The sequence below is a fragment of the Hippopotamus amphibius genome, chromosome 11, assembly GCF_030028045.1.
Source record: "Hippopotamus amphibius kiboko isolate mHipAmp2 chromosome 11, mHipAmp2.hap2, whole genome shotgun sequence".
In the NCBI taxonomy this organism is placed as follows: domain Eukaryota; kingdom Metazoa; phylum Chordata; class Mammalia; order Artiodactyla; family Hippopotamidae; genus Hippopotamus; species Hippopotamus amphibius.
This window is the reverse complement of record NC_080196.1, coordinates 31,313,784-31,338,155: the sequence shown is the minus strand read 5'-3', so window position 1 is coordinate 31,338,155 and position 24,372 is coordinate 31,313,784. Positions and strand designations below refer to the sequence as shown.

The 24,372-nt window shown below is 44.5% G+C and overlaps 1 protein-coding gene across 4 annotated transcripts in view; it reads right to left on the bottom strand.

The window, feature by feature from the left end:
* ADGRF5 (adhesion G protein-coupled receptor F5) overlaps positions 1-24,372 on the bottom strand; it is a 100,028-nt gene that overhangs the window by 36,444 nt on the left and 39,212 nt on the right. For 2 of the 4 annotated variants that reach the window (XM_057700319.1, XM_057700317.1), the window contains exons 2-6: positions 18,994-19,119; positions 12,271-12,325; positions 3,775-3,945; positions 1,507-1,671; positions 1,266-1,375 (exon numbers count right to left, since the gene is read on the bottom strand). In XM_057700319.1, coding sequence (XP_057556302.1) covers positions 1,266-1,375; positions 1,507-1,671; positions 3,775-3,945; positions 12,271-12,325; positions 18,994-19,095 — 603 coding nt within the window. In that variant the 5' untranslated portion in view covers positions 19,096-19,119. The remainder of the gene's footprint in view (positions 1-1,265; positions 1,376-1,506; positions 1,672-3,774; positions 3,946-12,270; positions 12,326-18,993; positions 19,120-24,372) is intronic. The other 2 variants (XM_057700318.1, XM_057700321.1) reach the window with 2 other exon arrangements.

Genomic DNA, 24,372 nt, shown 5'->3' with positions numbered 1-24,372 from the left:
CTGATGTTTTAACTCCATTTTGTTTCCCTGAATTCCAACCCCGCAGGAAATTCAATTTGAATCAAGTCACATTTACAGGGTGGATGCCACGTGCAAAGTGTTATGTTAGCAGCTGGATGGGTGGGATCCAAAGATTAGTATGTAACTCTCCTTCTTCCTCCAAAGTATATGATTTAATGTGCCGTGTGTGCGTGAGAGGAGGATTCTCATGCCGTACAGAACTATTACGTGCCAGATATGCAAACTGGATATCCTACAGCTCTTCTGCACCACAGCTTCACCGTGGCACCCATGAACAATGGTAATATTTGACTGGGGTAAGTGGGAGGCTGCTCCTGGCTTGAGAAGGGGATTGGCTGCCCAGAGAGTTAAGGGGAGTCATTACCTCAGCTCACCTGGTGGCAATGTGTACCACACCAGTTGAAAAGCTCTAGTCCAATGAGTTGACTCAAGCAAAGCATATAGGTTTAGATGAATTAATCCAATGCAAAGCACTTAGAATAGTGTCTGGCACACAGTTTACACTGAGGGAATATCCTCTATTTTTACATGAGTAAATTTACATATGTATACATTGTATTTTATATTCTTTCCATTACAGCTTCTCACAGGATATTGAATATTGGTATACAGTAGGACTCTGTTGTTTATCCATTCTATATATAATAGTTTGCAACTGCTAACCCCAAACTCCCAATCCATCTCTCCCCTTCCCCCACTTCCCCTTGGCAACCACAAGTCTGGTCTCTAGGTCTGTGAGTCTGTTTCTGCTATGTGGAATCTACAATATGACACACATGACCCTTTCTACGTGAATAAATTTAAATCTGCCTTAAGTGTGAATGCCTTGGGACCTCTAGTGTAGAGTAGTTTGGAATCCTCTGTGCCAAACTTGAGCTGATCTGCACAAAAGATGTTTGGGGTTTCACCCATGTGATGTATGAAGATAAATAGAAATGCACCATCTGGTGCTTCTGGATTCCAGGTTCTTGGGCCTTTTAGTAGGTTTCAGTGAGTTGATGCCACCAAATTTTATGTGAATCAATTCTGTCCTGGGAAGAAGTTCCACCTATAGGTCAAGATGATGTCAAATCATCCCCCAAACACTGTCTGATTTGAACACTTCATTCCAGAGGTATAGAAATAGTTTCAACATTCACATTCATAAATTCTGACAGATTCAAGCAAATGACCCACAGTAAATGCAATAGATTCAGTTCAGCTCAGAGTTTGTTGATTAAGAGCCTCCTGTGATCAAAACCCACCGCTGTTTCCAAGTCAGTCTTGTAGGACCTATAGAGGGCAGAGGAAGAGTTCCTGAGATCTTCTTGAAAGCCCACATTGAGTCTGACCGACATTCTTAGGGTAATATCTGCTGAAGAACACAAGGTGATATTTTAAAAATCCCATGTCAGCATTTGAGTACACACAGGGCAGAGAAACATTTGCTTGAGTTGATATCAAATAGCCACTCAACAAACAAACATTCAGTAAGCAGGTACTTACCTCCCTGGAGCTGGCAAAATGGTCCCTTGGGAGGCAGTCCCTTAAGGCAACTGCAGGGGGAGCCATCACGCCCTTGACAAGTGAGATTGTGGAGACACCTGTCCTGAGGCCACTTATAGCCGGTCTCACAGGAGCACCAGATTTCATTTCCAGCTGGTCTGCAGACTGTCGTCAGCCAGAACAGTGAGGAGGGAAAAGGTGGTCACCACCTTCGCATTTACAGATTACAAGTATTTATGCTTGTAGGAAATCCTAACTCCACTTCATACGGCCCTTCTGGGAAGTTCAGTCGTACTGCATGAGGGTCTCGTGATTCGTGATTCCTGTACGTGTCGCCTTGCTGTTAGGCATGGCCATCTAAAAGATGACAACTCTGACTACCCCAGGGGGTGCCCACAATGATGAAGTGATACACAGATTCCCAGACGAGAGCATATAGCAGCCAGCCTCCAGGATGGCCCCACCCATCCCTGCCTCTGGGTACTCACACCTTTCTAAAGCTCCCTCTCATGCTGTACTAGGGTTGGTCTGTGTGACCAATAGAATAGAGCAGAAGTGATGGTGTATCACTTTTGAGATTAGGTTATAAGAGACACTGTGGCTTCCCTCTTGTGCTCTCTCTCTCTCTCTGATCACTTGCTCTGGGGAAGCCAGCTGCATTGCCTGAAGACGTGTCATGGAGAGGCCCACGTGATTAGGAACAGAGGTCTCCTGCCAAAAGCCAGTGAGGAGCTGAGGGTTGCCAATAACCGGCGTGAGCTTGGAAGCAGGTTTTCCAGTCTCAGTTGAGCCTTCAGATGAATGCAACTCTGGCTGATGGCATGACTACAACCTCACGAGAGACCCTGGGCCAGAGCGACAGAGCTAAGCTCTTGCTGGATTTCGTTCGTTGTTTTCTGTTTTTGTTTTTGGTGGTTGTTGTTGTTGTTTTTCCACGTCGCTGCAAGGCTTGTGGGGTCTTAGTTCCCCAGCCAGGAATCAAATCCGGGCCCTTGGCAGTGAAAGTACAGAGTCTGGATCCTAACCACTGGACCACAAGGGAATTCCCGAGTTTGTTGTTTTAAGATGCTAAGTTTTGGGATAATTTATTATGCAGCAATAGATAACACATATAGAGTATAAGTCAAATAATAAACATGTGCCTTTTACATTTCAAGTCAAATGTGAACAGCCCAAACAGACTCCGATCCAATTGAAAACTGACATTGAAAAACTCTCTGAAAACAGAGGGCTTTGAATTCATGCCTAAAACTGGACTAAAGCCACATCACTGCGAACTGTTTGCTCTGCAGGTGGGCATCTAGGCAAAGGCCCACAGAGTGACCACCCAAAGGAAAGCCATCAAATAATTTGGTTGTCCCTCCTGAAAGAGGAAGGACAACACTGCCGTACTGTGCTCCAGCAGTAGGAGGGGGTGGGGCAGAAGCAGAAGGCACAGAGGAAGTCACGGCTGCTAGTAAGTGTGGTGAACACTGGCCACGGGTAATTCAAAGGGAGCAGCAAGACCCGCTTTGTCAAAATCTCTCTCCCACTGACCTGAAATCCCACTGCTAAAGCATTTTTTTTGGTTGTTTTTATTTTCGTTGTTGTTGTTTTTCTTTTGATTGTTTTTGAGATGGTTGTGGGAGTGGTATTTGAAGAGCTTCTGACTCCCATGTAAACTACAAATGTGCTTTAGGAGGATGGCAAAAGCAATCGCCCCTGGACCACCTACCGCATTCCAGGTATCATTTAGTGCTTGACACACATTGTCTGGCCATAAAAATCCTCAGTTTTGTGTACTATGATTAAAAATGCCTTTCAAATGACTAATGAGAACCTACTGAATCACACAGGAAACTCTATTTAATGCTCTGTAATGCCCTGTATGGGAATAGAATTTAAAAAAGAGTGGAAATATGTGTGTGTATAACTGACTCACTTTGCTGTACAGCAGAAACTAACATTATAAATCAACTATACTCCAATAAAAAAAAAATTTAAAAAATGTCTTTCTTGAAAGGATCATAAGCTAAGCTGTTGGAAGAGTCGGTGAGGGAGGCACGAGAAGAGGAAAACAGAGAAAATTTGGGGTGCTTTGATATGAGTATCATGGTCAGTAAGTCTAATCTTCCCTACCCACCCATCCCACCACTCCTCTCTGAGGTCATCTCTCCCCAGGCTGCCCCCTTCCCCATCCCCCATCCCTTCTAATGGTAAGGAGCTCAGAGCAGCATTTCTCCTGATTGACCCAATCCTCCTACTTAAAGCAACGGGTCTTTTACTCACCTGTTGTCACCTCCATGCTCAAAATGTTGGTAGCTGGGTCAGTGTCATTCCCTTGGATTGGAAAACTGAGGCTGTTCAAGTAAGCTCTGATAGGCTCCAGGAAGGAGGCATTTTCAAAACTGATCTCAACGTCAACAGTGAACGCTTCAGCTGCAGGACTACTCATGGCAACTGGAATGAAAACATACAAAGGCTGTGAGAACTGACCGTGGTGGGGTGGAGAGAGGACACGACAGACCTTTTAGCACTGAAAACCAATGACACTTTAATTAGAAGTTTGGGATTAACACATACACACTACTATATACAAAACAGTGAATCAACTAGTACCTATTGTATAGCACAGGATACACTACTCAATATTCTGTAATAACCTACAGGGGAAAAGAATCTGAAAAACAATGGATATATGTATATGTATAACTGAATCACTTTGCCATATACCTGAAACTACCACAACACTGTAAACCAACTACGTGCCCATATAAAATAAAAAGCAGACGTTTCTTGGGAATCCCCTGGGGGTCCAGTGGTTAGGGCTTTGCCCTTCCACTGCAGGGGGCGGGGCTTCGATGCTTGGTTGGGGAACGAAGATCCCGCATGCTGTGTTGTGAGGCCAAATAAATATAAAAATTAAATTAAAAAAAAAAGCCAATGACGGGGACATGTGGATGCCAGACACATCAACTTTTAAGAATTTCTAATGAGCTTTCTTAGAGAAAAAGAAGTTTGTTTACTGACCACCACCAAGCCCTCCCTTCACAGTTCTTCCTCTCTACCACTCTGCTATTTAAAGGAGAAAGGAAACAGATTTATCTGGCATCAGCACCGTGGTCTCCGGCGATGTGAGAGCTTCACAGTCCAAGCTCAGGATTTGTCCATCCTCTCCATTCCCACACCCACCTTGGTGTTCAAGGTCAAGGATGACTGTGTGGAGAATGGACTCAAATGGGACAAGAATAGAAGCAGGGAGACCCAGAAGGGAGGCTTGGCAACCGTCTAGACAAAAAACGGCCACGGTCCTGACTCACCAACGTGAGTCAGCATGTTTCTGACACCACTCAATGGTCACGCATGTATTTCGAGAGCTGAAGGATGCATGGCTTGAAGAGCTCTGGGAAAAGTCATCTAGTTAATTCCCTTTGCTCTTAGCCTGTGCGCGCAGTGTGGGCTCTTTTTTCTTCCTCTATATCTCTGGTGTCCAACACAGGCTAGGTACTCAACAAAAGCAAAACTGGCAAATTGGAAAGTAAAATAAAAGAGATCTTCAGCAATTCATTGTTTTTCCAAATTGTCTCCAGGTTGGTTGCCTGGCTGGCATCCTAGGTGCACCTGCTTCCCAATCCAGGCAAGTCAGGCAATAGATCTGTTTAAATGTGCCTACATAGCTTTCACTATTACATCATGTCTGGGCGACTGGTTGTAAACTTCTCAAGGGCAGGAACTGCTTCTTTCACTTCTCATGGCCTTACCCACTCCATCTGGCATGGAGCCCAGCCCATAATAAATTCATGCCCAATCAATTCTTAATAAACCCGTGATTTCTTAGTTGAGTCACAGAGTCACCTTTCTGTCATGGCCAGAGTCTCTGGCTCATTCTTGGCTGAAATATATAACTGGAGCGGAAGCCATGGCCTTGGTTAGTAGCTAATGAAGAACCTTCAAAAAACAGGAGAAATTTTTATACAGATGCCTTGAGAAGACAAGTTGTGGCTTATTTTATCTTGTTGGTCAAAGAAGGAAAAGATTAGTGAGCACCTGAAAAACTTTTACTTTAAAATATAAATAAAATCTAGACGTATGAAATATACATATATGTATATAACCATGATATTAAAATTCTATGTCTGTTTTCTAAAAGGGCAAAGAATTTTCCCCTATAACATTGCAAGATTTGTTTTAAATATTCCAAGGATTTTTTATGTGAAACACTAAAATAGAGTAAGTTTATGGTTACTCCGACCAATAAATGTTTATGGCAGAAAATGGTAATATTTGTCCACTTAGAGCCGTAAACTATGTGTGTTAGGAGTTTGGTTTTACTTATCAACCTTGTTGAGAATTATTTCATTTTGGCATCTTTTAACTTGCTGTAATTAAACTGTAAAAAATGTCTGCGCACATTTTCTTAAAATTGGGAATGCATCTTAACGTATGTTCCTTCCTCCCATGCATCCACAGGGCGTGCGGTAATTAATAACTTCAAAGACTTGTAAAAATGTATTTACAAGTAGAACACAGTGACTTTTAAAACCCAGTGCGGAATCTCAGTCTGTCACAATATTATGGCATGGCTTGAAATTTCCTGTTTTCTTTCTGATTTGCAAATGGTTCTGTGATGAAAAAAAGCTTCCTGGAAGGACTGCTAATTGTCATCTGAGTGATCCTGACCGTAGGCATACAGTATGCTGCCTGCTGGGAACATGTGCAAGGAGGGTGGCTGCATGATATTTACAAGGTCTGTTTTAGAGCACATTCTTTTTCCTGAAAAGGAATGCAGTAATGCTGATGCCCTCCAGAGGATTTAGAAGCTCCAGGATCCTCTTTGCTGTGGTCCGTCTGCTCTCCTCCCATGAATGAATGTAAACAGCATTTCCTGGACGGTAGCTGCTTTTGAGATGAGTGAGGCCAGTAACAATCCCATATCACCCACTCCATCACCTGTATTATTGCCTCCCGGGGTCTGATCCCAGCATGATTTCAATGCCTCCCTGAGGGTCGTGAGTATCATCCATCCCTGAGCCCTCCTCTCTCTGCTCTTTACAGACGTAACTGGAGAACAAGTGTGTGCCTGAAAAACACATGGTGGTGATTCCTGGATGTCCCTATTTCCCACTGAAACCAAGGTAGTTCTTCTGCTGAGATCCTACAAGGAGCTGAGCCACAAGTTTCAAATAACACGGAGAACAATTCCTGTGACTTCAGCGAGTTCCAGTCTATGGCATTTGTGCAAGTATTACTTGAAACATCAGCCTCTAAGACCCTCTTCCCCACATCCACCTTTTATGATCTTGACAACTTCTAAGGCAGTTTTAGAATAACCCTCAGCCTGAGCATCCAGTCTCCATAGAGACTGATAAGGATGGAGAACCCTTCATAGAGAAAGAAATATCTTCTTGAAAATGGTCAATTCTTCAACACAGGCTCAAAAACACCATAGTAACTCAGAAGGCTACAGGCTTGCCCTTGGAAATCATCTGTTCCAATGGTCTATAGGGATGCTATACACACAGATACTGCAGAACCTCAACCCAGGTGAGTCCAAGTAGAATCTTTACAGGTTAGTCCCAGAAATCTCCGCTTTTAGGCACAAGAAAAATGATTCCCCCAAAGAGTAAATGACCTGCCCCAGCTCCTGCTGCTAGTTGGTGGCGTCCACAGGACCAGAACTTGGGTCTCGGACTTCTAGAACAGGATTCTTTCCATTACCTCATTCTGACAGTGTGACTGAATGGTGCCTCTAATGGTGCCACTTGTTCCTCAGGAAAAGAAGATAAAGGATGTTTGGGAGGTGGGTTGGGTGTGCAGTAATTAATAACTTCAAAGACATATAGCTTGGCTGGTCTTACCAGTAATCATTGGCTTGGCCTGAACCCAAAATGTCATGGTGTTACAGGCAAGCAGAACACGGAAACACCACTGGGCCTCCAGTCCCTGTAACGCCTGAGGAGAGCATCTGAGCTTAAGGGAAGAAGCCCAGATGGTCAGGATCAGTATAACCTGCATACGGTGGGGTTAGGGGTCCACGATTTGGGGGTGAAAGGCCACGGCCTATCCACCATACCTCCTCCAAACTGGAGGACTTCAGACCTTGGGAAAACGATGCTGGTGGTCCTGCCCCAGGCTCCAAGGGACCCAGGAAGAACAGGACCGTTCCTCCCCTTCTATGTAATCGTGTATTTTAGAGGCTCTTCCACACTCTGCTGCTGCTTCTGGACCACCTGATTCCAGACAGGTCAATGTGTTTTCTTGGTGTCGGGCTCCTTTGCCCTGGTGTTGTTTGCCTGAGTTCTTCTGACTCACTGATGGCCCAGTGGAAGGTAGCACATTCCAGGGGTCATTAGCGTCACAGATGCAGGCCTATCCTTGACCCAGAGGCACACACCAACCAGGATTTCCCCTCTCCCTCCCCATAAATCACTGCCCGCCACACAGCACTTATCTTAAAGAGACATTTCTGGAAAGTTGGCCACAAACTTCGACAAGCAGTTCTGGGTCTTCATCACAGCTGTTTAAAGCAAACAATACTATTTTTGCCTGGCCACTCTACTGGGAGCCTAAGTCAGTGCATAAATGAATCTCCCACCTGCAGAGAGTGAGGACTGCTGACGTCACCCAGGAGAAATGTGGTTCGGGTGGTTTTCTTTTGACCAAAGAGGACCATGCCTCTTTATCACTGAAGATTTGGCTCTCTTGTTTCTCCCTCTTAGTTCCTGTGGCAGGTAAATATTAAAAGCTACCTGCTCTGTTTCTTTCTTGGCACGTTCTCGTAGGCACCAATTTGGCGGCAGCATCTGGATGTACTGTACCATTGACAGAAGAGAGTCAAAGATCCTGTTCTCCCTTCAGGTTTTGAAAGGTTTGTTCCCATAGGGGAAAACCGCAAGAACCCCAGGCTATGGCTTAGGGGGCTGGTGTGGATGGGGGAGAGGGCAGGCAGCACTGTGGCAGAAAAGCACTGGGCTGTGAGGTCTGGAGGAAAGAATCAGTTCCACTAGCTTGTCATACACCCAAATCGTCAAAGTCAGCCCCATGTAAAGTTCTTCTAGTGAGATGAAGACAGCGATGCTGGCGCCCCTTTATCTACAAGCGTCTCCGAGAATCAAGGAATGCCTGGGAAACCTTCCTCTAGATGTGGTTAGAGACAATGCAGTCTCTTCCTGCAATTTATGCACAAGAAAAAGCCCCAGACCATCATTAATTTCATATTCCCTCTACCTGGAGCTCCCTCCTCCCTCCCTTCTTCTGTGCCACATCTGCTCCTTCTTCCATGCCTCAACCTCCATCAATCCTTTCTTGGTCACTCTCTGAGCCTATGCCTGCTCACGGACCTGAGGACTCACAGAATCAAGGCATCGTGAAGTCATTTGAGTATTTTAAAGATCATTTTTGGGTAACCACTCATCAGATGCCATGACACCCTCTACAAACACTCCTGCCAAGTGCTTATTCAGATTGGCTTAAATACCTTACATGACATGAAACTCACCTCCATATAAGACGGTCCAACCCATCTTTAGTCAGTTCTGTCAGAAACTTACATTTAGCCCTGACCTACTTCTCTTTAGATTCAACCACTTCCGTGGCAGTAGCTTTGCCTTTTGCAGGCTCCCAGTATGGGCTGACTCTGCTTTCCATATTACAAACTTTGAGTTTAACTTATGGTGCGTGTATATCCTATCCTCACAACCAGATTAAAAGATGACAGCAGGCAGTCAGCATGTTTTATGTTCTTTGTGCCCAGTAAGTGCTTAATAAATATATACTAAATAAATGTTGGAAACATTTCTTTGCTTAAAAAAAAAAAGAATCATGGCATGGAATCTCACAGGCAAGAGCCAGAAACACATGTTGAAAACTATGACTTTTAGCTGTGAGCTTCGACTTGGAACCAGAGAGAGCTGGGGTAGATGGCTTCTTGCTTGGGAGGCTACTGAACCTGTGCATGTGTGTGTGTGTGTTTGGGTGTGTGTCATGTATTTGTGATACAATGTTATAAAGGAAGAATCCATAGCTCAGAATAAATGTGAGTATTGATCCTACCTTTAAAGGTGATTGTATCCCAAACCTTAAAGCCCTAAAGATTTTGTGCATTGCTTCAAAAGGAAATTCCTTTCCAGAATCCTCTTTCTCTTAGAACCTTTGTTTGCCCCTTCCTGGCATTAAGGCTCCAGGACACAGACACTTCTGGGTGGCATCTTCGGAACGTAACCCTCCTATTGCTTGCTTTCCCAGTTTTCCTGGAGAGTGATGCCCTTAATTGCAACTTCTCTTCTGAGTATCTGTGGCCAGGTGCCTGGGGCTTTCCATGATCCGTTCTACCTTCAGTGATTTTGTAAAAGTGCCAAGGCCAATCCATCTTCTACAGATGGTGGGTTGACTCATTGACACTTCCAAAATGACTCTAGAGGCCCCAAAGCTCAGAGGGCCATGCATAAAAAATGGAAAACATGTTTTCATGGTGATTTATCATTGTCATGATTGTTTTTAATGAAAGCACATCTGGAAAAATTTTGGAATGTCAAATCCTTAGAAGTGGAAGTGGTTTCCTCTCCGAGGGCTAACCTCTCGTGCTGTCACCAAGGATCACAAATAGCCTGGCTTGGAAGTGCAGGAAGATGTTGCTTTTCCAGCTGTAGGGTCACCAACTGGCCCTGAGTCAGCTGGCAGCCTGAGCCCTAGAAGAAGCTGGCAGAATCTGGAGCTGGAAATTAACACAAGTGGTTTGATTTTAGGAAGAAAATCTTTCAAAATATTGAGTGGGGACATCTCTGACTCTGCTCCTGTCATGGGGGCAGAAGGGTTCAAGGAGTTGTCAGGGATGGGGTAGAAGTGATGATGCTTGTTTTAAAGCATAGGAAGTACAGTATGTGCTGTAGATCACTTCAGGGAAGGAGAGGAGGGCAAGTGAGGATCCCATAGGGATATAAAACAAGGCTAAAATAGAAAAAAAAAAAAAAAAAGAGGGAAAGAAGGGAAGGAGAGAGAACCAGTGGTATGAACTTCCAGTAAGCATTTCGAGAGCTTGTACAATATGATCCAATTCTCATTTCAAGCACTGGGCAACAGTCAGATCTGGTTACAGCCCTGTGGAGGGCTCGACCAGACATCTCTATCCTGCCCTTGGGGCAAGCCTGCTCTCTCTGGCAGCTTAAAGTCTCTTTTAGACCACAAGACTGAACAGACCAAGTCACAACATGCAGGCAAAAGGATTCAGTCCCAATGCTACAGGTCAAGAAGTTTCTAGATGGTTGGTCCAGCCACAAAGCCAGCAGCATCTTAGCAAAAAGGAACGTATCCTCTGAACTCACACAGGGGCAGCTATGACAGAGACATGCCTTCTCTTTATTTGTTAGCTCATCTGTTGGGACACTGGGCTACATGCCAGGCTGCAGAGAGGAAGAGGGTTCAAGGCAGCTCATGTCTCCTGGGAGTGGCAAACAGGAAGCAAAAGAATTACAATGTGTTGGGATAAATGTTGGGCTATGAGGATGTATCATGGGTGATGGGAACCCAGGAAAACAGCCCCTCCCTGTCTGGGGAATTGATGGAAGACCTTTCAGGGCAGGAAGTGTAGCTTTTCAAACTTCAATGTGTGCATGAATCCAGCTGGGAAACTTAGTGCTCCCCAGACAAGCAAAGAGGGGTGGTGGGTGGGACACTGAATCTGGGAAAAGAACAGGAGAGCGAGTGGGCAAAGCACGTCAGGTCCAATGAGATGTGAGCAAATGATCGGATTTTATCTCCAAGGCAATTGGCCGCTCTTGAAGGATTTTATGCAGGGAAATGACAGAATCAGGGTGATGCTTTTGTAAGGTTGCTGTGATGGAAGGAGGAGCTGGTCCTTGGAAAATGCAGCCTCCAGACCTGCTCAGGGTCCCACGTGGAGGAGGGGACACGGAGGATCGTTTATAGCTCTCACCTGCCCCCAACCCCCCAAAGGGCAGAGCTCTGTGTTTTCCAAACTGCTTCTTTGGAATTTAGTGGGAAAACTGGAGTGGGAGGCAGAAGAGGACTTGGGTCTAGCAGTTCAATTGATCCACAAGATAAAGAGCTGAGTGAGAGGAGATGAGGTTAAAAGAAATACAAAGAGAAAAATGGCAAGGCTGCTGGGTTGAGAGGAGAGAAGGAGGCTTCTTGGTGGTGGTGAGGGCACCTGATGGAAGGGCCTTGGGGAAATTTGCAGGATCTCAGGAGAGGTGATGGGAGAGGACCTGAGCTTGAATGTGCTGATAAGACCCTTTTAATGTCACTTGATAGAGAATGGAGTTTCTTTGCAGTTACTTCTAGAAATTGAACCCTGATGTGCTCGGAGACTGAATTATGTGGATCCCAGCGTTTCAAACCACTTTTTAAGTTTCCTTATAAACACAGTGACAGGGCAAGAATAAAGATGCAGATGTAGAGAACGGACTTGAGGACACGGGGTGGGGGGCAAAGGGGAAGCTGGGACGAAGTGAGAGAGTAGCATTGACATATACACACTACCAAATGTAAAACAGATAGCTAGTGGGAAGCTGCTGCATACCAGGGAGATCAACTCAATGATGGGTGATGATTTAGAGGGGTGGGATAGGGAGGGTGGGAGGGGGGCTCAAGATGGGGGGGATATGGGGATATATGTATAAATACAGCTGATTCACTTTGTTGTACAGCAGAAACTGGCACCACAGAGTAAAGCAATTATACTCCAATAAAGAGTTAAGAAAAAAAGTTATAACAAATGTCATTTGATGGGACTTACTAGAAAAGATGGCCAAACAAAGGGTTACATACCAGCTCGTTTGTGCCTTACTGGGTCCTCCCTCGCTAGCTCATGTTCACCGAGAAGCTGAAAGAACATTTTAGAAAATAGTCAGTGAGGGTTAGAGATGTCTCTTCAAGGTGGCTTTCTGCTCACGTTGCCCGGAATCTTCGAGCTGAGCGTAGGGCTGCGGATTCTGGGCCAGCACCTTGTGCCCCAGGATGGCAGGCAACCAGCAACTGAAGGGTTGGGAAAATGAAATGGATTTGCCTCTATGGTTTGATCTGGACACCAACTTTTTATACACCAGTCTCTAGATCCAGGAACAGAAGAAATCAGTCAATTTGAGTTTCTCAGAGTTCGTACAGCTTGAGGTCTGTCAAGAAATATAAATGATGCTGTTCTCTACTGTACTGAGACGTCAAACCTGAATTATTCGAGTGAACTCTGAGACGAGTCTCATGACCTCTCCTCCACACTCAGCCCACTCCACCCCAATATTACCGTGGTATTAGACTGTGCATGCTTAGAAATCATTTTTTCCTTCTCTACCCTTTTTCTCCTAGATGGTTCTGTGGTTGCTTTCTGAGGCGGGGACTTTGAGACCCAGCTCTAGCGCCAGACTGCCTGGGTTACAGAGCTATGCCCCTTACCAGCCATGCAACCTTGAGGAAGTTACTTATCCTCTCTGAGCCTCAGTTTTCTTTTCTGGAAAATGGGATAATAATAGTACCAACCTCACAGAACTGTTATGAGAATTAAGCGAACTGCAGTGTGGAGCATACTAAGCTCTTAATAAATGTTAGTTATATCATATAGTGAGAGAGTTAAGTGTAAGGACACCATAGACATTGAATTCAAATCCTAGCTCTGCATAAAATGGCTGTGTGACTTTGGGCAAGTTATTTAACCTCTCTGTGACTCAGTACTTACCTATAGTAGAGGAATAAAAATAGCTTACCTCATTAGGTTGTTGTGGGGATCAAACGATTAATCAGTGTAAAACCTTAGAATAGTTTTGATGACATAGTAAGTGCTGTTCTGGGACAGGGCATCAGGCTGTTCTGGGGGCACCGCTCACATGGACCCCCTCGCCCCCATCTGCAATCTGCTATTTGTTTCATCTCCATAAAGCTCATCTACTGTCCTCATGTGGCTTCTTTGTTTAAGAACTGGCATTGATTGGCTTTGCTGCTGAGTTCACTGCCAGCTCTGTAGCTTATAACCTCACCTTGACCTGATATGGGGTTCCTAGCTCATCCCTGCCTCCAAGTGAGTTTTCTATGATGTGCTTCCCAATACAAACTTCCTTAAGTCTCAGTAGTCTCAGTAGAAGAGCCAGATAACCCCTGCCCTCCAGGGTGTGTGCTTTACCACGAACCCCATGCACCAGTGAACACCACCCCAGACAGAGCTTGCTCTGCCATCTGTGGTCTCTACCATTTTTCCTAGTTATCTCACATCATGATAACAAAAATAATAATTCCTAAGACGTCTTCAACACCCTGTGTCAGGCACTGTTAAGTGTCTGATGTGTGCTTGTTTATTTAATCCTCGTGACAATCTAAGGCGTAGACACTGTTATTACCTACATTTCATGGATGAGAAAACACAGGCGCTGAGAGGTCAAATAACTTGTCTAAGGTCACACAGCCTTGAAATGGCAGAATCAGGACTCAAACCCAGCTAGACTGCCTCCTAAGTCTGTGCTTATCCACACAGGCACGGCATCGTCTTACCAGGAGATACCCTGGGAAACCATAGGGAAAATGGGTTCCTCTCCACGACCTAATCTCTCTTAACTAGTACCTTTTCTCTTTCTTTCTCTATTGCCTCCTCCACCCCCTCCTTTTCTTCAACAACTAGTATTAACATCCATAGAAACTGTGGAGGGACCTGAGGGTTCACAATTGTTCTTGAAGAAACGAACGGAGGAATGATGGCTGATGACTGGAATTTCCAAAGCTCAGATGCTGCTTCATTTGCAGTGAGGTTATTTCAGCTCTACCGAAATGTGCAGAAACCAAGAAATAACCATGCATAGGACTGGTTCCTGCCTGGCTTCTCCTGGAGCCTGCTCTGGCTCTGTGCCCAGGGCAGAAGGAAGGGTTCTTCTGCTGCCTCCATCCTCCCTGCAGTTTGAGGGCGGGAAGGGGGAGCCACCGGGAAGTTTTCTCTGTCCACTCCTCAGGGCTGCTGTTGGGAGACTTAGCCCAACAGCAGCCCTGTCCTCATGTGGCTTCTTTGTTTAAGAACTGCCATTGATTGGCTTTGCTGCTGAGTTCACTGCCAGCTCCGTAGCTTATAACCTCACCTTGACCTGATATGGGGTTGCTAGCTCATCGCACTATTGGTGGTCACCTTTGAGAAGCTCTCCCAGGTCGAGATTTCCTTTTCCCCATTTTTCAGGGGGGCTAAAGAAATAAGGACTTGCTGCTGGCAGTTGAGGGTTAAAATTAAGGTACAGTTCCATCTTCTTGTGCAAAGCACTTCAAATCTTTGTGAGCATAGGGATCACCTCCCGCCCCTCCCCCAATCCAACTTAGGAGGTCTGGGGTAGGGTGAAGAAAACTGCTTTTTCAACTGACACATCCCTGGACACCAGACTACCTTTTGAGAAACATTACTTTTTTTAACTATTGATTGCATCTTCATGGTGATTATTTGAAACTCTCACGAGACCCTTCTGCCAAGTTCTGCTTCTGTAACTGTCGCCTACTGGCTCTGTTGCTTAGTGAGGATTCACAACTTTTTGTGAGAATAACAGACTTTTTTTATTAATTAATTTATTTATTGGCTGCGTTGGATCTTCATTGCTGCGTGCAGGTTCTCTCTAGTTGCAGAGAGTGGGGGCTACTCTTTGTTGTGATGCATGGGCTTCTCAGTGCAGTGGTTTCTCTTGCTGAGGAGCACAGGCTCTAGGTGCATGGGCTTCAGTTGTTGCAGCACATGGGCTCAATAGTTGTAGCTCACTGGCTCTAGAGCGCAGACTCAGTAGTTGTGGTACATGGGCTTAGTTGCTCCCCGGCATGTGGGATCTTCCTGGACCAGGGATTGAACCCGTGTCCCCTGCATTGATTCTTAACCACTGCGCCACCAGGGAAATCCCAAGAATAACTGACTTTTGCATTTAAGCCCTGTAATCATTGGGGAAAAAATGGAGGAAAAACATACTGAAAGCACTGAAGCCTTTGAGTTGTTCCCTGGTGATGCTGGTGGTGGTGAAGACCCCTGGCCTCCCAGATTTGAGAAGGTACAAAGGGTTGGGCTGCCACGTCATGGGGCCTGGATTTCAAGACAGGAGATGCTGGAGTCACACCAAGAACTGAATCCCTCCATCTTCTCTTTCTTCTAATTGGAAAAGTCATTCATTCATTTCAAGCCTCGGTTTCCTGCATTACAAAACATAAGGCACACACCAAATGCTTGTGCATCTCTGGTAGTGCTGTGAGCCCATGTGCCCAATGGCCTGGGGTGCACCAAGGGACAGACTTGCCCTCCTCAGTCTCATGTCACCTGAATTCGTGGAACTACGAGGCTGAGCACAGATCCTGAGTATGATTTCAGACAAAAACCAGAGGCTCCGTTGGGCTCCCTTGCCTGTCCATGGAAAGATACCCAGATGGGCATAGGAGGACAAGGACCAGCTCTGTCCAGGGGGGATTTCCTGTTGGTCACGCTTCAGCTGGAAGACGCAAGGTCACCGATTCCAGGAAATGCCCCCATCATGTTGGACATGATGACTTCACAAGTAATTGGGGGCGGGGGGAGGTGGCTCGAAGTGGGAGCAGACAACCAGTCAGGAAGAAGGGGTGGCATTTTACAAGTGGAAAAAAAAACCAAAACAAAACAAAAAACAGGGAACCAGATGACAAACAAGTTGTCGTGCGATCTCACATGATTTAGCATCTTTGTCTGCAGTGAGATCATCGTCTCAGCAAGGGTCCTGTTAGAATGTCTCCTCCCTGGGCATGTGAACCCAGGGTTAGCTGTACCAGAATAGTAAAAATAATCACCACCAAATCTTACATATTTGCTCTGTGTCAATCGTGATGCTAAGGCATGCATGTATGAGAACGCTTAATCTCACAACAAGCCGACGAAGGAGATACTATTTATTCTCATATTACGTAGAGGAAACAGGTTCAGGGAGATGAGGAAATGTGACGCAATTTCCAAAGCTAGTGAGTGCTAGCTTAGAGCTGGACTTCGGAGTCAGGGCTGATGCCAACGTTGGGAATCTGTGGCCTTGCTGTAAGTATGTTCCCTGGGGCCAGAACAAGGGTAACTGGTCAGAAAGGCAACATCCAGGGCCCCACCCCCAGACTTCCTGAGTTGAAATCTACATCTTAAGAAGGTTCCCAGCTGGATTCACGCACTCGTTGAAGTTTGAGAAGCTATATCATCATCACACATCAAAAGCCTGTTATCCTATGTTTTCACCCCTGTGTTCATAGCAGCTTTATTCAGGACAGCCAGGAGGTGAAATCAACCCAGTTGTCCATTGATGGATAAATGGGTCCACAAAGTAGGATATACATGCAATAGATCCATATGCAGACTTAAGAAAGGAAGGAAATTCTGATGCGTACTACGACATAGATGTATTTTTAGGACATTGTGTTAAGTGAAATAAGCCAGTCCTGAAAAGACAAATACTGTATGATTCCACTTGTATGAGGTACTTAGAGTTCTCAAAAATCATTGACACAGAAACTAGAATGGTGAGTTCCAGGAGCTAGGAGGTGGGGAGCTGGGGAGGTATTGTTTAATGGATACACAGTTTCAATTTTGCAAGATGGTTTTGCAGATTGGTTGCACTGACGGTGTGAATATATTTAATACTACTGAATGATACACTTAAAAATGATGGATATGGTAAATTTTATGTGTGTTTACCACAATTTTTTTAAAGCTCATCACCGCATGTTGCTTTTAAAATGGTAGACATGGGAACTGAGTGGCAGCTTAAGCTGATAAGGGTAGTATAAGCTGATAAGGCAGATTCAAGGTCATCTCTCCAACGGAGGTCTTCGTGTCTGGGCTGGATGACGATATTATATCTTGAAAGCAGATCCAGTGGGGGTAAGTGGGGCCCTTTGGGGTCATGGTGGGAACATCCAGGAAGATGAAGTTCAAGTTCCACAAGCATCCCTGGGAGGCCCATCCCCTCACCAGCCTAGAGCAACAGGCAGATGGAGGGGCTTTGTTAGAGATGCTGTGATGAGGGTGGAGCTGGCACCGTGCAAGGGCACTGCTGTAGCCAGGAATGCTGGGAAACTCCAGAACAGAGGTAAGGCTGACCCCACTGCTGAGATCACTTCATGCTCTGGCTTTCTCCCCACATGTTTGCGGTAAGTAGGGCTCTGTACTGACCGTGCAAACCCACAGGAAAGGTAATGTTTCCCTCCTCTATTTATAAGAGCAAGCTGCTGCATATGGTTGCATGGGCTGTATCTTCCATATCGAAGTTTGGAAGAAGACATACAAAGTATACCTCCCAAGTCATGAGAGAAATAAAAAAGACAAAGCCTAGGTCCAACAAAGAAAGACACAAAAACAGAAAAGAGGAAGGAAATATGTAAACTCATAACACAACATCCTGAAAGTAAGAGCAGGCATTTTAAATATGACATCAAATGTGAATAAATTACACTCCCCTAATCATAGTCAGATTAAAAGAAAAGAACCTCAAACATGCATTGTGTATAAGAGCACCAGTAAAACAAAGGAACATACTAAAAGTGAAACAAAAAGATAAAGAACAAAGGCAAAAACAAATACGAAAACAGAACTGACCACTGGAATAGAAGACAAAGAATTAAAATTGAAAAGTACCAAGTAGGGCAAAAGAGACATTTTCTAATGCTAAAATCTGCCAAGGAAGCTCTAACAATAGTGACAGAATGAATAAAGTAGCACTAAAACATCTTTTAAAAAAATAAGTAAGAAAAAATACTATTACAGGAGCAGAAATAATAATAGCAAACACTGCTAGAGCCTTTTTTAGTGTGTCAGGCCCTATTCTAAGGCATCTTATAAATATTAACTAATTTAATTCTCATAGCAATCAGTAAATCAATACTATTATTGATATTTTCATCATTTTACAGAGGTAAAAACTGAGACACAGAGAGAATCACATCAGTCTCATGAGGCTTCATAACCAATAATATGCTCTGTCTCTGATGCATGGAGTAGTCTAAGGAAAGGAGATCCCAATGATTTCCAAGGGGGTACTTATCGCCGTCTTGAGTTAAGCTAAACTCCCATTAACTTCCCAGACAAGACGACCTGGTTAATTTGTTAGCAAAAAGCTTAGATGAAATCTATGGCCCCTTCAACTATAATCAATCTGTGATTATAACACAGACACAAATTAACACCTTTTGAAATGTGTTCTAGTCTGATGCTCATGTTAAAATGAATCCTTTGAGAACATAGGTCCTGCTCAGTCCTCAAAATCTGCTTTATTGGTGTTGCTGTCAGTTTCACAGGGTGGACCTCCAGGCCTCAATTTGTTAAGAAGGGAAGGCTGGCGGATGTTCCCTTGACACCACCACTGATTTCAGAGTATGGCAAGTTGCAGCCCAGTAGATACTTTAACATCCATTTATATTCACCACCCTCTCCCACCATTTGTGATATTTTCTCAAAGGCCCTAAACATTTGTTTAAAGCAATTTCCGTCTGTGACATTCCCAGGAAATCAGAAAAATGTGACAGGGAAAATATAGCAGACATGGATTTACTCACCGAAGGATAAACAATAGACTCTAACTTCAAGTTCAGTGTAGCTCGGGAAGAAAAAATCACAATAATCAGGAAGCACAAAGTGGTTCTCCTTGGGGAGTTCATGTCTTCAAGTTTGAGTTGCGTTGCCTAAAATGGAAATAGGATGTTTAGAGATAGAGTAATTCATTTATCAAACACAGAAAGAACTAGCAAAGACCCGTCTCAAAGGTCACACTACAAAGGGAACTTTTCAGTGGAGGGGAGAAAGGAAAGAGCATAAAGGCATCAACTGTAGAGAGCAGACCCCAGGGGGTGAGGGAAGGATGAGGTCAGGAAGGATGGGGGCTGGAGAGAGCTGGGGATGGTACCTGCAAACAGGACAAAGGTAGCAGGTGTGTGGGTACCTTTCCTAGAGATATAGAGGAGGAGAGAGAGAAGATAAGAGAAAGGAGAAAGAGGAAAGAGAGGGAAAGCAAGAAAAAGGGAAAGACTACCCAGTATAAAATACTCTTAACCTTGTGGTTCAGTACATAGCATATGAACAAAAGGATTCAGAGAACAGTACTTTCCTTTGCTACTTGCAACACACTTTGACATTTTCAATTCTATTCTATTATCTTACCCTATTTTTTTCTTTTAAATCTGGCAGCAGACCATTAAATTGACTTTATGACCCATATTAATGGGCTATGACTCATTACTATGAAAAATCCTGGACTTAGTCATAAAAATACAAGCTGTATTTTAGAGATTTTTAGAGTGTATAATATGGAATATTAATACATTATATATCTCAATATATTGATTTTTCGATAGCTGTCTCTTTGCAATATTGGCAATGAAAACAAAGTTTTTTGGTGGCCAGCTTAATCATTGTTGCATTTGAAAACTAGAGTATCACGTGGATGAATCCCAACTCTCATGAGTCTGGGGACCACGACAAACTGCTTTGTGTAGACTCCTTTCCTTACTGACTTCTTTATGTCCATGTGTTTTTGTGAAAAGAATACTTGACTAAGGGTCAGGAGATGTGGATTAGGATCCAGGATGACTACAAACTAATGGCATCCTTGACACTTATCTTCTCCGAGTCCAGTTTGCCCATCTAGGAAATGGGGATACTTAGACCTCCTCTAATTCTCTCACAGACTTTTCTGAGGCTCAGATGTGACCAAAAGCTGTGCAGAGCTCCAGGGATGCCAGCTGCGATTGTTTCACCCTGACCTTAGTGGAGTCCAGAGGGCAGACATAAGGAAGGGCAGGCCTTGGTCCAGGCGTTGCCGGGAGCACCAGGGGACCCGGCCAGGATAACACATGGAGAGATGGCCAAGACTTACATGCCAGGCAGGATTGTGTTTCCATCACCAGCTGTCGGCTGCCCCCTTTTCCTCTTCCCCAGTGGAGAAGAAGGAAGTATAAGGCCCTGGAAAACTGACCCAATTTGCAGATCTGGCAATCCAATACATTTTTTAAATTCTGCAACTCAACAGCTTTTGGAAAATGCTTTGCAAAATAGGTTATGGGAATAGATATTGAAGACCAGATGCATCTACTGTAAGGAAAGCATAGCCACTCATTCCTTGTGGAATAGAGTGGGCTTTTGTGGGTGGGGAGCCGGCTGATTTAGCCTGGGGATAACAACTCTTTGGGGGATGAATCAGGTATTTTGGCGGGAATTTAATGCTTTTAAGGCATCGACTTGATGCACTGTCCTAGCTGATTCCATTTTGAGGCAGTTAATCAAGAAGATGAGAGATAGTACCTGAATAGTTAATGAGCCTTCCTTAGCAAGTGACGGCCAGGGTTGGACTCGGGTATTAAAGGAATTCGAGCTACTCTACATCTCTCTTGTTTCCCAACATTGGCCTTTGTCAGAGTTACAAGGATTGTCTTGATCGTGATAGATAATGACCAAATAAATGGTCACAACCCCAATGGTCATATCTGTCCTTTTGTATAATAACCACTGGCCAATACTGTCCACTGTCATCATCTTCCCCCAGCCTCCCTGGGCATAGTTCTTGATGAAATTGACATCCCTTTCTCTGTTGACCCGTTTTGTGGTCACAAAATCACAATGCAGTAGAAACACAGATGTAGGAAGGACCGCACTGTGGGGAGGGGTGTTCTCTGGATGCAGAAGAAAGATAACAGCTACATACGGTCATCAATTACATAGGCAAGGTGAAGGGCAGGTTCTCTACTTGAAGGAAGAAGGCCATCATTTGGAGGGAGAGGTAATATTAAAAATATTTGACAACCAATATGGCATGAGTATGACCAATCTGAACAACGATACCAGCTGAAGATCAGTTCAGCTTTTAGGGTTCCCACTATGTTTGGGGAGAGCCCTGAAGACAAACTTTTCTCACCTATATTAAAAACCTCTCAGTAACCCCGAAGCTGTTCTCATCAATGAGGAAGCTAGGAGAGGCTGTTTAACTTGGCTAACAGGTAAAAAATTCCAAACCCATCCAATGAAAAGTCCAGAGTAGCATCCCACTGTCAAGGCAATATATCTTCAGTAGGGCCCCTTTAATTGTTAATCCCCAAGAAGTTCATATTTACTCCAAATTCCTGGAGTAAATGGCAGGCAGCACCTACGAGACTCAGAGACAAGCAGAGGAAGAAAGAGAAAGAAAATTATCTGACGTCCTTTCCAGTTTCTTTCTCCTTTTAAATTATAAATTCTGGACACTGCCTACTAAAACTCAGCAACCTATATGAGCCTGCTATATCTTAGAAAAAGCTGAGAGATATGACCTCATGCTCAGTAGTAACCCTGTGGTGATGAGCAACTTCCTGGTTCCTCAGACTCTATTTTCCTGTCTGTGAAGTTAGAAGGGGGCGGGCGTGGCGGAAACCAAGCACCCTGACATCATACACCTCATTTGCCGGGAAGAAGCCGCTGGGATTCTCAGCATCACTGCATTTGGAGGATGAGGGTCTGGGTTCCTTGACATTTTAAGGACATTCGGTCTTGGAAGGATTGTGTACCAGGAACATATATTATGAAACTGACCTGAAACACATCAGGGAACTGCTCTCCCACATCTTTGAAAAAACCAGTGCTACAAATCAGCTGGTCTCCAGGAAACCTTCCATCAGCCCTGAGCTGCCCAGATTTGATGGAGGAGGTGGGAGGAGGAGTCAAGGGGTCTGTACACCTTGTAAATTTAGAAGGCTGTTCATGAAACAGCCACATCCATGAGGCCTGATGACTCAATGTCATCAAGTTATGATTCCAAGCTCCGTATAAATAGGGCAATTGTGAGACTCATTCTGGAAATGATTTCTTAAGCTCTATGCAGCTCTGCCCTCCTGTGCTCTCTGGCATCCTTGGCCCCTCTCCCCTGGGTTGGGGTTACGGTTAGGCCTCGATACTTGATATTCTCCTTGGCTCCTCCCAGGGAGAAGGAAAGCAAGAGGTGAAAGCAAGCCCACATTTGATCAGCCTCTGCTCAGATGCCTCCTCCTTCCTCCAGTCCGGGGCTCTGCTCCTGGCTTGGGCACCACATGCAACCCCTCCCCTTAGCATCGCCCAGGTACCACCACCCTGGAAGGAAGTTCCCTGGAGTACTTGAGCACCGTCTGATTAAATGGTTCTTATCCCTGGCTGCACGTCAGAACAAGCACCTGGGGAATTGCTTTTTCTTCCTCTTTTCATTTGTTTGTTTGTCGTTTTAATGTCATGCCAGGCCAATTGAATTAGCACTTCTGGCAGGGAGGGGAGCTGAGCATCTGTATCTGCCCCAGCTGCTTCTGATGCAGAGGCAGGTTTGAGGTCTACAGGTCTATGTTTTCAGCATCCCATTGCCCTATCCACACTCCTGGCACTTGCCATCACCAGCCTATAGTCCTCTCTCTACTAAAGAAACTACACAGGAAGAGAATCATAAGGGAGCTGCATTTAGGAGGCAGTCAATCAATGGTGGATGGGAGGACAGACTCAGAGGTGATCTACTCAATAGTTTTTGATGCAATTCAGCAGCCAAGGCTGTTATTTGAGGTTGTGTTATATATCTCACATAGTATCAATCATGGTGCACAATTACAAGCCAACAAACACTGAGAACTTTCCATAGTCCTGAAATCATGCTACACATTCATGGATTGAAATGTGTCATGGCCCTTGGCCCTAAGAAGTTCTCAAACTCACTGGGAAGGCATGAAACAGAGACTGGAAGGAAAATGTAAGCTTAAAAGATGCTATTTAGGGCTTCCTAGGTGGCACAGTGGTTGAGAATCTGCCTGCCAATGCAGGGAACATGGGTTCTATCCCTGCTCCAGGAAGATCCCACATGCCACGGAGCAACTAAGCCAGTGCACAACTACTGAGCCTATGCTCTTAAAAAAATAAAATAAATAAATAAATTAATTAATTAAAAAAAAAAAGATGCTATTTACTGGATGAATTGGGAGGTTGGGATTGTTGTATATACATTACTAATAAGAAAATAAAAATAATATCAAATTGTACACTTTAAATATATGCAGTTTATTGTATGTCAATTATATCTCAATGAAAGTTCTTAGAAAAAAAAAAGATGCTATTTGCTAAATGCCTATGAGGTACCAGGCACAGCCCTCAGTGCAATTAATATGTTCCTTCACTTAATTTGCCTCTCATTATAAGCCTGTGAGGTAGGTGTTTTAATCCTAATTCATAGATGAGAAAATTAAGGTTTTCAGAGAGGTTACCGCACTTACCCAGGTCGCCCAGCTAGTAAGTAACTGAGTGAGAGTCTCTCCCAAGTTGGCCTGTCTCCAAAGTGAGCTGCAGTGTGAGTAATAAGATGACTAGAGGAAGTTGGACAGGGGGAAGTTGGGTGATTTGGGAAGTGACCGAGGTCACTGGCCAGACCCTGAAGGATGAGCAATGCTTTCATGTATAATGGGGAAAGAAAAAAAAATTTCAGGCAAAGGAGAAGAGCGTAAGCAGAGGCCCTTGTCTCTCTTTAAAGGGAAAAAAGCAACCCAAAGTGCGATGTTTAGCTGTCCCTTGAACCCTTTGTGGATGTTGCCTTGGGCAGCTTGTCCAACCACTGTGATGAAGGCTCAGCCGCAGTTCCTGGGAGTGTATTGTTCTCCTGAACAATCACCATCAACAGAGAAGGCAGAACTATTTTTTCGCTCTGACTTGGAAAGAAAATGAATGTAATGGCATTAGGGTTCCAGTGATTCCCTCCTTCCTGTAACAGACTGTAGTGGAAAGAGCACCGGCTTCGATGCAAAATAGGCCTGTGTTCTGATTCCAGCTCCATCGCTTAGTAACTGTGGGTGAGACACTTGGCCCTGCGGAGGCTCAGTTTCCTGGTGTGAGTAATGGGTATCACAGTACCTGCCCTGCAGCATTGTTTTCAATACTAGAGATTGTGCCCACGAAGCACAAAAAAGCCT